The sequence below is a fragment of the Aptenodytes forsteri genome, unplaced genomic scaffold (assembly GCF_000699145.1).
Source record: "Aptenodytes forsteri isolate BGI_AS27 unplaced genomic scaffold, ASM69914v1 Scaffold195, whole genome shotgun sequence".
Classification (NCBI taxonomy): Eukaryota; Metazoa; Chordata; class Aves; order Sphenisciformes; family Spheniscidae; genus Aptenodytes; species Aptenodytes forsteri.
This window is the reverse complement of record NW_008795317.1, coordinates 783,573-797,341: the sequence shown is the minus strand read 5'-3', so window position 1 is coordinate 797,341 and position 13,769 is coordinate 783,573. Positions and strand designations below refer to the sequence as shown.

Below are 13,769 nucleotides of genomic sequence, written 5' to 3'. Positions count from 1 at the left end.
TTCCAATTACTGCCATGCCCAACCACAGCTACGTGGGTTGGTAAGAGAAACAAAGTACGAAACAAACTAGGAATTGGGCAATAGCTTTGCCTTAGACAGATCCCATGGCACTCCTTTGCCAAAGATGAAATGTCATTTTTATTTTCTGCCCTGATGACAGAACTGGGAAAACAAGAACATGCTATTTACATCAAGCTTATACCACGCAAAGGAGAGTGGATCACTAAAGGACTGTAGCTACGTCAAGACTGAAGTGGAACTAATGGGCCTTGCTGAGAGAGGACTTAGCTGCAACAGATCTACACTGCTGCCGCTGCAAAGCTTTCAGGAATTAAGAGGGCAGGCATCTCCAACGCATCAGTACACCACATACAGACTCCTTCAGTGGTAACTCAAAGATCTCTGCATCACGCTCTACTGTAGTGCCAGAGATGTGGCTTTAGTTAAATAATGGTTGAATTCCTATTACTTAATATGGTAGTGTTTATTACTTGGTAAGAAGTAGGAAGCGCTATTAACTTATTACAGATGAATATACTAGCTGTATTTTCAGAAACGCATGAACCAGGATGATATTTAATTGGGAAGGCCCTTAGCATTGCCTGGGCACATGTGGTTAGAAGAATGGCAGTGAGTTCAGACTAATGCATATGTGATGGAGCCCTCTGCTCTTTCGCAACAAGTCCAATGCCTCTGGACTACTAACTGCCGGCTGTCAGCAATAAGGGCCTCCCATGAAACTGGAGGAGTTGTGCCATATTTCACTAACATCTGAACCTCTCTAAACACATTTGTGTGCAGTCTAGTATCTCCTACACTCATTAGGTAGCTGGAAAGTGGCAATAACTTATACTGACAGATCAGCCAGCAGAGGTATCCTATTATTTAAAATTTCCTGAGTCTTTAGCACTGCTGCTGCCTCTGATTTTTCCTCCTGTTATGTCAGGTCTTTCAGGACCAAAATCCTCAATCACCTTAGCTCCCACCTCTTGAATCCCACTTTTTTCTCCAAATCGCAGCAAAGTACAACCTAGTTGAGGCCTTTGTATGCCACAGCAATAACCATTTAATATCAATCCTAGCTCTAACTAGGTGCAGTGGACTGAACCCAGTGTAAGCAACCTTTTCCTTGATGTATTTTATCATGCAAGTTAAAGAAATCTTACATAAAAAGCCTTGGACTTCTTCTGGACACCCATGGTCTGGCCAGTCAGTATACTGCAAATGCCACACTGTCCTCTCTTGTCCAGAGAGAAGATGCTTGACCTTCAGACCAGTAGTTGCGTAGCAGCCAGAGTCTGTGCGGAACTTAGTTGTCACCTTGAACTTCCCGTAAGTGGCTGAGCTGTGCTTAGAGCCCAGTTTAGGCCAATAACGATGACTCTTACTTCTTCCTCCCTCCTTAATAACCAAAAACCAACCAAACAAACAAAAGAAATAGCCATTAGTTCCTGCAATTATAATTCTCTACAAACAGAGGGCATAAAACTCAGCAGATAAGCCAAGTATTCTTATTTCAAATTACTGGAAGATCAACGAGCATCCCACAAAGTAAGGAAAATATCCATTAAAACACTCAGCCATATAATATTTCTAAGTGTAAAAATGCTTGAAGAACTAACTCTTGTCTCATGGCAAAAGCCAGCTACTGCCTACAACACCTCGGTAAATATTCTCCTCCTGGGGAAGCCTCTCCTTCAAATGGAAAGATATTGTCTTCAGCAACTTCGAAGTATCTGTTGCTGATCAGCCTTGGGAACTGGACAGTGACTTGATGTGCTATGGCACTCCCTGTGTTTGCTAAAAGCAACCAGGCATAAAGCAGAATGCACTGTTAGTTACCAACATGTGCCAGGTTTTATAACATAGCACATAGTTCTTGGATTACAATAGAAATAGCTGTTTTGCTTGGCATAAGAATAAAAAGGTTTTGTGGGTTTTTTGTTTGTTGTGGGTTTTTGGTTTTTTTGGGTTTTTTTGTTTTTTTGTTTTTTTTTACATGGACACTTCTACGGAAACAACAGCTTCTGGTCTCTTTTCAGCTGATAAGAGTGACGGTACACAGAACTGGCCTTGGATGGGGTGGAAGTCTGTGTCATTTTAACCAGGAGCAGTTCAGTGCTCTCGCATTCCAATGGAAACATCTTTGTTTGGTTTGGCCAAACTGAAGCAAAGCAGGGGGAAGGGGGGGTTCTGCTTGTTTCGCTTTAGTACTTGCCAAACTGAGTATCAGAAAGTTACAAAGTATAGTGTTATAGCAGTACAAGCATATGTTCAAACAGAGTAAGAGGAAAAAGGGTTGTTGATAGAAAAAACAGGTTACTGGAGTGGGAAGTGATGATAACAGGAGATTTGCTCACATCAGAAAGAACTGTATTCCGTGCTTTTACATACCTCTTCGGCTGTGACCATGGCTATAACATTCACCCCTTGTTCCCACACCATTTGCCAGAAGTCATGGCACGTGTGTGGCAGAGGCCCTTGGGTAGCAATGTAGTGCCACTCCTCTCCACCTACAGTAACCTGGGGGTAAGGAAGGGGGGGGGGAAAAAAAAAAAAAAATACAGTCAGTGCCCAAATTCTCAGCAGCGTCTGTGCCAGAACTGCCCTTTAAACAAAAGAGACCATAATGAAACCTTTACTTCTTTGTTCTTCCACTTTTGTTCAAAATTTTGAAGAAGAATCATCCTTTTGATAAGAGCAAATCCGACAAAATGCAATCTTTGGTGCTTCCAAGTCCCTCCTTGATGCCCATAAACATAAAGCTTTGAGCAAAATGTCATCTATTTTTCTTGCCATTGCATCTGGATCATACAGATGAAAAAAAAAAAATTTTTTTTTTTTTTGAGGCCCTCTTTCTGATACGGCTTAAGTACAAATAAGCAGCTGACTGACTTCCCTGGGCTTGGTGACAGACCCATAATGAAAGAAAAACTGAGCACCAGAGGAAGTGTCTGTATGCATTAAAAAGGCATTGCATTGCTGCAAATTAACATACAGTGGTGTAGAAAGCCTGAATGACATTTTGCATGAGGAAAACTAAAGGCCTCCGCTGTTTAGGACCTCCCTCAATTATTTTCCACTCAGGCAAAAAATAATTTCTTAAACAGACTCCTACTACACTGATCACTGTTGAAGATGTGGCCAAGCTGTCCCCAGAGGATGCAGTTATGCCCCCACACTGTACCTAACACGGAGCTCGGATAGGCCTGTTGCCAGCTAGTGATGAGATCAAGACAGGCTTCATTTCAATTTACTCTTCCTCACTCATCTTGGGTTTTTCAGTTCAGAAGCTGCAAACTACTATAAAGTAAATCCAGCACATTAAATGGCTTTCAAATGCCATGTGAAATTTAAAATTATCTAAAGCTGTAGTCATGTAAGTCTATTTCCCAACCACATCTCATAGAAATATTTGTGTATTTGCATGACAACACATAATGAAATTATTTTTAAAGCACTAACACACAGATTTACACACTATAAATCATGTAGTGCCCTGAGTAGACTCAGCAGTACCTTGAAGTTAACCAGTTTAAAACCCTGCATCATTTACCTGACTGAGGCAGATCTTCATACTTAGGCAGTTAAAAAAAAAAAAAATCACTTGTGTATAAAAAATTATTTCATGACATTATTAGCTAAACATCAGGAAAGGTTTATACAAAAAAAAATTTTTCCAACATTTTAGGTAAAAAGCCAAACCACTTCTACAGTTACTAGACATCATTTTAAAATGTGCTTACCAGCAAAAAGCAAACCCAGATGAACTAATTATTTTGGACAGTTAAAATATTTTTCCTTTGCAGGCTAAGATCTCTTAATTCCACGTTAGCCCAGAGCCACTTCTCACAACAAAGTTATAAATCCCAGAGAAGAAGATTTACAACAGAAATGCTGACACATCCATAAATATCAAGGTGCTGGCGGACAACGCTACAAGGAGCAATCAATAACTCTGACAGGTTTAAGCAGATATTACTTTTGAGGTACAGGTCTTTGAATAAATTTTCAGAAATAGAATCAATTTATTTGTTATTCAAACAGCTGTTCATTAAGCTGAGTTACTTGGGTTTTTACACCTGTAACTAGCATAGCATTTGTACGATAACAAATTTTTCACTGCACTGAAAATGGGTTACTTGGGTTTTTACACCTGTAACTAGAATAGCATTTGTATAACAAATTTTTCACTGCACTGAAAACAGTTTCCAACCCTGTACGCCAGCTCATTTTCTTATTTCATACTATGCAGCATTCTCCTCTGTGAATGACGGCTAAAATCTGCAAGACCAATGCAGGTAAACTCCTCAAGTTCTTGTATGAGGTCGGAATGAATATAAACTGCACAGGACTAACCGGCATCTTGCACTTGGACTGGTCTTGCACTTGCATGCTCGTCTGCAGTCGTGAGTGCTGGTATAGTATTTCTGAGCTTTTTAAGTCAATACTGACCTGACCCAAAGAGTCAGATGAAGTGGTCTTAAGAACTTTTTTGCTTAATCCATAAATTTAGTTACAATTTGTGTCTCTGGTATAGACGACGATCTTAGTATCTTAACAGCAAAGGTCAATGGTAAATAAGCAGAGAAATACTGCAAAACTGTGGGGCTCGCAGGCTGAGCTGGAATCCTCCAGGCATGGATCTTATCAGGACGATATAGGAGTTTTCTTTGTCTACTGACTCCTATTCCAAATATCCAGCCTCCTGGCACATGATATGAGAGGATCATAAATAGTCTGGAGGGAATGGGATGCCTGGAATGTTTACTGCATTCTAATGCCCTGACTGCAGGATATTAAAAATTGAATATTGGGCTGCAGACACACACACACTGTGCTACTGAGGTAAATTTTGCAGATGCGATTTCACCTTCTAAGCAAAAGCACATCTGCTTGGCTTCCGTACGTGCCACTACGAGTGCGAGAGGAAAATACTGGCAAGGACCACTGTCATGCACCAAAACATTTGTGCGTGTTCCTGGGTGCTCTATGAATGTGAGATGTGTGCGTGTCCAACACTAACACACAAGGTAAAACGTGGACTCAAAATTGGCCACGGAAAATTCTTTTCTGGCTAGTATTGCTTTGTGGGCATAATTTATGTTAGGAATCTCTTTTTTTTGGCCTCCTAACAAAGTAGATGAAAAATTTTGGGCTCAGAAATCCATCATCAAAGCAACGTCTGATTATGCAAAAACTCAGTATCTGCTACCTACCAGGCTATGTAGAAAAGTGATAACCTGCCAGGATCCTGGTTCCAAAATTCTTTTGAATCAACAGGATTTAACACTGTAAATCACAACCAAAGAAGCCAGCAAGTCTCTTTAAACTTTTAAAAAGGCTTTTACTCCAGGAAAATATTAATTTAACAGGATGTGTTATTTATTATTTTTGAATTATTTCTTTTTAATTTGGATTTTGACAATGAGAAAAAGCAGACAGCCCTCTCTGACAACAAGAGAATCTGTCATCTGAGGGAGAGGAGTGCTGTTACTTCTCTCAGGGTAGAGACAAAGGACTTTGCAAATAGTACTGGAAGCTTAAAGAAAAACAAGCATCTGCAGCCACTGCAGAATGGTTCACTGTTAAAACTGGCCACGTTTGTAAGTAACAGAGTCAGATCATATCTTAAAATATTTCTACACTGAATTAACAAGAAGAAATCTGAAGTATCTTGATAAAAACTTTTTTGAAACAGAAGTCCAATACAGTATCCAATCAGAGACACAGGGATCTCATTAGTAAGGTGTTCTCTTTATCAACGCCTACTTAAATTACTTTCTTTTTAAAAATCACTCAACTCATGATAAAAAGAAGAAATATGTTATTTATATATACAATTGCAGTATCTATGTGAACATGCATGACTCATAGCTACATACTTTTTCTTTGGACAAGGAACTGCATACGTGGAGCTACATCCTTGATTTCTAAAAATCGTATTCTATTGCTGGTAAATGGAAAAAATATTTCAGTCAAACCTTATGCAGTGTTTCTTTCAGGCTGCACCAGTCAGTTGCAGGGACTCATTCTGTATGGGTTGCTGTAGTCCCCCAGCGGCCTGCAAGACTATTGGGACTGACAAATCAGAACACGTACTGACCGAGTAGACAAAGTTTGCCTGCAGCCGTCTGTCTCTCTTAAAAACTTCCACTGGTGGAAACCCTGGATATATTCCTCTCTAGGAGTAACATCTCCTTGCCCTGCACTTAGCTGCCCTTTCTTTCAGGTACAGGGTCATGACAACCATGTTACATTGGAGGCACTGGGGCTGATCTAACGCATTTTCATGAGGTTTAAGAAACATGGCATCTCTTTCTACATTAACCAGTATAGACATTCCACAACCAGCTGGCAGAGGTGGGCACAAAAAAGTACGGACGCCTCTCGAAAATGACTTCCCCATCTCTAGCAAATAAATCAACTCATGCATGTTAGTTGATAGGGGACTTCAGAGATGCCCATGCTGACACAAAGGTACAATGATGCATTCTGACTAAGCTACCTTTTCAGAATTTCCAGAGTTACAGAAAATGCTGGTGCGCATCCAGAAATGCAAACAAAGCTTTAACATACCTTCCTTTGCAAAGCAAAGTTCAAGAAAGCTTTTACCTTTATGTGTGAAGCATTGATGTAGCCTGTATTATTTTCTTTGGTCGGCACCAGCTCTACTCGGTTCTCCTCATAAGGAAAGACCTCCCTGATGCGGTTGCGCTCAGTGTTCTCAGGCAAGGCAGCAGTGGTGAAGACCCCATCTGCCTTTTTCTTTGGAATCTGCTCGTATTCGGTAAACACCATCCCCTCTTCCAACTTCCTCTTCAAGATTTTGCACTAAGATTTAACAAAAAGGAACACCAATCCATTAATTCCTCCTGGAAGAATGTTTACCACTAGACCCATCCATCAGTTCTTTGAATTTCAATATACAGCCACGGCATTCTCTCGCTTACTTCTTTTTTCAGTTGCAGTTATCTGAGGAAACACAACACACTCTTATTTCTACTGAATGAAACCACAAGCAAATTTTACATTTTTACATTCCATGTCCACCTTTTTTTAAGGCCAATACCATAAAAAGCAAAACCATGCTAAATACAATCCTGGTTCAGTATGAACGTATATGTGATTTCACCACAACAGATACTTGTAAAAATATTTTAAATTTATCTTTTTAGGAAGAAGATCACACTGTGAGAAGTGTGATGAGGTCCACATTTTCAAAATATTCCCTAACTTGCACGCATGCAATTTCTGTGGTTGAACAAAACCCCGCATACGTATAGGTGGAAGTTAAGTTCTGTTGTCTGCATACCAGACAATACAAGGCTGCAAATTTCTATCCAGAAAGCCAGAAAGATTCTTTGCAAATATACGTCTCAAATCTTAATGGCAGCAACTGTTTTTATTTTCCAAAGTTCCATATACATGCACACACCCACATGCGCAAACATCATGAGGCAAACAACTTTTTTTTTTTTTTAATTTAATCCCTTTAGAGATGTTAACTGAACTCCTTAGTTGTATCAGAACATGAAAGACAGTATCTACAGATGATCGCTGTAGAAAGACTGCCTGATCAAGTGAAAAATGTGAAAAATGTTAGATTTACAGTTTGATCTTGTATGACATTGTGTGGTCACGTGAAATGGCGAACAGCCTCAATTTTCACCGACTTCAGTAAACATTCAAGACATTTAACACTTTGTCAGCACCCAAAGACACACCAGTGTTAACCACAGACCTTTTCCATTAATGGCTCTGAAAACTTTTAAGAGAATTTGTTTCACATTTTAAATAAAATTTTAATATTTTAGAAACTTTATGCTGTTGGGAACAAAGGGAACAAGCAACATATCATGAGCCTTCATCTTACCCTCTCATCCATTGGCACCTTGGCAACTTCATCCTGGCTGTCCTCTGGCACTGGAACCCTAGCAACTGAGAGTCCGTTCAGTGCTGCCAACATCAAGGGCCTCTTCTGGGCCTCCAGGCCTGCCATCTTCTGCTTTTCTAGATTCTTTTGGCAAGAAAAGGCACGTTTTCATCTCTGTGTGATTATTTATAATGCCAGTAAAATGCTGGAATGTTTTTTTAATCTCCAAAATCTGCAACTCTCTGGCCAAGGAATGCAGATGATCACCATTAGCATCGTAAATTCAAATACAACCTCTATTCTTCCTGTTATTCCTCAAAGGCCTGCTCCTACATGAGCACAGAATTTTAATTTCAAAGAAGCAATCCCAGCATATAATATAGTTTACATGCCATCTAAAGACACACAAATACAATCTCGAGCATTTTTCTGCAAACATTATTCTGAATGTAGGACACACAAAGCATCACCCTGTTACGTTAAAGCAGTGCTACTGTAGCCAAGATACCTGGGGCATCTTTTAAAAAGCAATAATTTCAATCTATTACAACAAGCAGTAAAACACAGGACAGTTGTTTCTCTTCTGTGATGGTAATACTTAAAATGAGAAGTCTTCTGATGCACTCAGCTGTTATGGTGATTCAAATAGCACCCATGATATATTTCACACTAAAAACTGAGCTCACAAATCCCAGAAACTGAACGTAACAGCAGCCAGGGAGGGATATCGTTTATCGCATTCATGCATCATATTATGCTGCGACACGGAGAACCCAAGTATGAATTTTAAATTCATCCTGCTGCCCTCCTTATGCCACCGGGAGCTAAAACGTCAAGCAAGAAGACAAACCATCTCCAGAAGGAGCCGAATTATGGACATTTTATTCCATTTCCTTAACAGTTCTTTCTGCCGGATTTGGAAGGAGAGATGAGCACGAGGGAAGCCTGGTTCTCAGCATGCATATGGAAGCTGTGGTCACCACACAGGCCAAGCTCAGCTCCAGGAAACACACTACTGAACCTGAATGCCCTCAGACATATGTAAATGGCTTGATTTTTCAAAAGCCTGTGAGCTTTTTCCTCACCACTGGGTTCCTCCAGAGCACTAATTAAAAAACAAACAAAAAAGCAAAACAAAAATCCAAAACCACTCTGCTTTTTCTTACGTCCAGAAAGCAGGAAAATGCAAGTATTTTTCCTTTGTTTGGGGACTTTATTATTACTACTACTTGCTAGGTAAAATAGAAAAGTCTGTGTTTAAAAGATCAAGGTCATCAAATTACCATTAGTAAAACATGTGATTCCTATGACAAAAGGAAGGCCTGCATGTGCTAAGACTGCTGATCTAGGCTGAAACCACCTTAAAAGCTTAATGCTAAGACCACCCCTTTACTTTCAAAACAACAGCAGCAACAGCAGCACCTTTTGACCAAAGGCTGATCTGAATGATTACTGACAGGAAGAGTACTCAAACAACATCTCTAAGCTCTCTTCTTACCTTCATTTCCATCCTACAATCCTTTGGGTTCCTGCTTCTCAATATGTTTTCTTTCCTCAGAAGATGAAGAGAGCATATCTATGCTTGTTGTGACACCAATGTCTACAGTATTCATTCATGAAAGATTATGTTTTATAGTCAAGTATCTATTTTACGTTTAAAGTTTAAGATTCTGCAAGGAGTAAATTCAGTCTCCATGATACAACTTAGTGGCCCAAGTTTGATACCTAACTATGACATCAGTGTAAGGATCACGAATGAACAAGAATTTTTTGAATATACAGTAGTAGGTAAGTCTAACTAGTTACTGGTCTAGTACATTACAAACTCTTTTCTGCTCTGGACCATTTAGGTGCTTCATTAATTTGTTTCAGGAATTGTTTTTGTTTCAGACCTCAATTCTGAAAAAAAGAACCACGGCACACACTTCGCTTTCTGTAACTGCAGTTGCATTTCCCAGAGCGTTACATCAAGCACATACATAAGTCACTGAATGGTAAGCACCCCTCATATTTCTGCCATTGCTTGCAGCGGCGCTGAAGCCTTTAAATATTTTTTATTCTAAATTCATTGCAAGTCTAAAAGGACCCTATTTCTCATACTTAAGTACATTTTCTAAAAAATAAACAATCCAGATCCTCAACCACCCGGCCTCTACATCTGCTGCTTCTGTAATTAGATATCTGGTCACTCAGTTATTGGCAAAACCGGCAATCCATATTCTACAGCTACCAGTGTTTTATTCAGATAACTGCTATATAAAGTGGCAGGAAAGGCAATCAAAGAGATCATTTGAAAAACTCAAGAGTTTCCGTTATGTTATATATTATGTGATACTTAACTCAACATCCCTGCAAAGAAGGAATAAAATGCTAGTGCTGAAACACAATCTCCTGCCCATCTCAGCAAACACATTTCAGACTCATCCTGCCCTCAAATCCGTGGGGGCTAGAGAGCCGCGCAGGCAGAAGGGGAGCCGGCATTGAGGGGGGGGCTTTGCGGTCAGCCTCCTCGTCACCCGGCTGTGTGCTCTGCCGCCCACCTCGGGCTGGCACTGCTGCCAGGGAGGAGGCATCATCAGCTGGATCAGACACGGATCCGGCCAGCAGCTGAGTAACCACAGCGGAGGAAGCAGACAAGCCCAATAGCAGTGCACGGGATCAGACCCTTTGGTGGCCATACAGACCCACGAAACCAAATTGTATGTGGCACTTAATATCACATTTCCTAACTTAAAGCAAATCAACATCTTCCCACCCACGTGTTCCCCACAGTTTACTGATCCAACAGTTTTCTGGTATGGAAACTGACCTGTATGATTACTAATTCCCCAGAAGCCACTGCAACGGAGGAAGGCACTTACCCTCATCATGATTTCTCTTTCTATAATGCTGTCCTCAATAGAAAACATTTCAGACACAGGCCTTTCCTTGACAGGTTCTTTCTTGACCCTCTCCTTCACACTCGTGAGGTCAGGCTCTGAGATAGAGGGCCCAAGTGAAGACCCGTTTATTGCCATTTGATCAGTTCGAGAGACACTAATGGCTTTGGAAGGCCCAGGCCTCATTGCCTTGGCCCTGGCTACAGCCACAGAAATGCTAACATGGTCCTGCCTCAGGGCTCCATTGCTGACACTTTTACGAGGCCCAGGATACTCTGGAGGAGGTTTATTTGGTATTCTAGCCAAGGCGGCTTGCAGCTGAGCACTATACTCCATGTTCTCATGGAGGGCTGTTATCCGTGACACGGATTCTGGAGTTTCTTCTTCCTCTTCGCTTTCACTGCTGTGTATCAGCATCGTGGCATCAGAGAATGTCTTTTTGTGATGATAATGAGGAACCTGCTGAACTTCATGCCCCATCTGAACCGACTCTTCTGGCTGCACCTGCTCCCGCAAAGTGTTCCTGCGTGGCAGAGGGGCGTTTAAAGTTTTTAATGCCATGGCTTCTATACCACGTACCATATTGCTGATGACCTCCAAACTATGACGCTTGTTCACAGCTGCGTGATGCTTCACTGCCATGAGGGGCTCGCTGACCTCCTGCAGTGACTGACGGACGACCGGCGAGCTGTCCTCTTGGAAGGTCTTTACTGAGAGCTGGACTTTGCGAGTGACCAAGTCAGGACTGCTCCCACTGACATACTTGTGCCGGTGGCTTGCCAGGTCTGGTGTGCTAGTGGCAGGACGTGGGCGTGGGTATGGAGGTGGGGGTCTGAAGAGATAGTTCTTTAACATGTGAGCGGTGTTGTAACTCTGGCTGCTCTGCAGCTGCATGTTAGCCAATTCTGGTGTGCTGACAGTGTGGGATATGGCACTGGCTGCCGTCTTGTTTTGCACAGCATTATTAGGGTTCACTTGGTCAGACGGGGTGACAGGCTTGTTATAGCTGCCACCCTGGGGCCCGTATGTAATCGTGTAAGGATGTCTCTCTCGAATCTCAGGCTGACTGTAAACTAGGTCTTCTGGCTGGTTATAAGCATGTGTGTTTCCAATATTGAGATTCCTCAAAGACTGACTTTGGCTATCCATCTGGATCACCCCTCTCTTCATTTGCCTCATAACAGTTTCATAATCTGGAGTTGGCCGGTAAGATGGTACTATGATTGCACTATGTCTGTGGCTGGGGATATAGTCTGCTCTCATAATGTCACTTCCAGGGATGCTCAGATTTGAGGACATTGGAGATGCCTGGATGAAGTTCTGTGAGCGATTGAGGGAGTTCATGCTGTGGGCACTGCATACGCTCCCATTGGGCCCATTACCATTCAAGTAGCTGAAGTCCATTGGACACCTGTCCAAACTGGTCTGAGACCTACAGTAGAAAGTTTCTTCATTTCCATGGAAAATGCTATCTGTGTAGAGCAGAGATAAAGACGTTGCCAATTTTAACGTAAAAGGACTCACTCAATGTTAACAAAACTTCAAATGCAGTCTGCACCAACGACTAGAGAGACAGCTTAGTGTACAACAACTGCAGGGAACATTTGGTCTTGGGAGCAAAAGAAATAGAACTAAAACAAAGCTACTCCCCGTAAACAATCCCAACAGTTAGCAAAATATGGTAGTTCAGATCCTTGTGGGAGACATGAAAGGGGAAAGAGAGGAAGTGTTTTTGCCTGGGGTGGTAAGGAAAAATAAAGGGGCATCTCATCCCTCAGCATCCTGGAAGGGTTTCACTGCTGCTGCCACCTTAAAAATCCAGTGCTACTAGCCTATAGTAATCCTAAAAATTCTCTTCTCTTTTCTGTTAATGCACTGCTGACTGTGATTCGAAGTAGCAGAGGACTGTGGAATTGGAAATCCTACTTCAGACCAACCAACAGTCTTGAGGATCTGAAGTATAACACAGCAGGGTGATCAAGACTCAGGAGAACAAAAAAAAAAAACTCCAAAGAAAAAAAGCTACTCTGCAGATGTGCTAAAGAATATTAAATACTTCAGCAAAGGATATTTGAGAGGGAATCAAGATGGTAAAGATGATGTCCTGGATCACAACTTTACTACAAAACTGTCCGTGTTGAAAATTTCGTAAGAAAAGAGTAGCAGCTCCCAAAACTCTGAAATCAGCTAGTTCTTCAACAATATAGAGAAGTCTGTGGTAGAACTAAGGGAAGTTTACAATTCTTCTAAAATTGAGAACATCCCTGTTCGGAGCCTCAGCTGCACAGTAAAACAGTAGTAGCCGCTAAGTCAAATCTTCCGCTGTGTGCAAGGAACTATACTGAATGGCTCCTTTCAAAACTTACCAAATTCTACCTTAAAATTAGTCAGACCACCACAACTCTAAAACGCTATCACGTGTGACTAAGAGCCCCTCTGCCAGTGAGAGCACTTCAACTGTACCTCTCATGAACTGCAAAGAACGTAGCCTAACAGACCTGGCTACGTGTATTCCAAAAGGTGCTGTGGTTAAGGGTGTGAGACTCAAGGTGTTTAGGGGTTGGGCTCCATTCCCAGCCTTGATCAAAGTAACCTGGTACAACCTCTTCGAGAATTTATTCGTCAAACGCAGGGGTAAAAATAGTTAATTAACCCCCCTTAAGTCCATAAGGCTAACAATGCAGGCAGATGTTGGTGAAAAATCAGCAGAAAAGATTATGTAAATATACAGTTGCGTGACCAGGACACTATGATTTCTCCTACAGTAAAAGTTATTTGCTGTCTCCTTTTCCCTCCCTCCATTTCTCCCTCTGGCCCCAGCTGGCACTGCCTTTGAGTACAGCCATCATACTTCCTTTAGAAATTATTTTTTCAGCTCACTGAACTGGAATACCAAGTTTAAGGTCCATATAATCATGCACAGACATTTCAGAGAAATTTGAAAACTGAAATTGGACTTTAAACAGAAGACTTACTGCAACATTAACTATAAAACTGCTAGCTCTCCTCCAGCA

The 13,769-nt window shown here is 41.4% G+C and overlaps 1 protein-coding gene across 1 annotated transcript in view; it reads right to left on the bottom strand.

The window, feature by feature from the left end:
- The window catches only part of PTPN14 (protein tyrosine phosphatase, non-receptor type 14), a 117,999-nt gene that overhangs the window by 6,233 nt on the left and 97,997 nt on the right, over positions 1 to 13,769 (bottom strand). The window contains exons 13-17 of the mRNA XM_009279580.1: positions 10,738 to 12,227; positions 7,877 to 8,020; positions 6,616 to 6,834; positions 2,395 to 2,523; positions 1,167 to 1,401 (exon numbers count right to left, since the gene is read on the bottom strand). Coding sequence (XP_009277855.1) covers positions 1,167 to 1,401; positions 2,395 to 2,523; positions 6,616 to 6,834; positions 7,877 to 8,020; positions 10,738 to 12,227 — 2,217 coding nt within the window. The remainder of the gene's footprint in view (positions 1 to 1,166; positions 1,402 to 2,394; positions 2,524 to 6,615; positions 6,835 to 7,876; positions 8,021 to 10,737; positions 12,228 to 13,769) is intronic.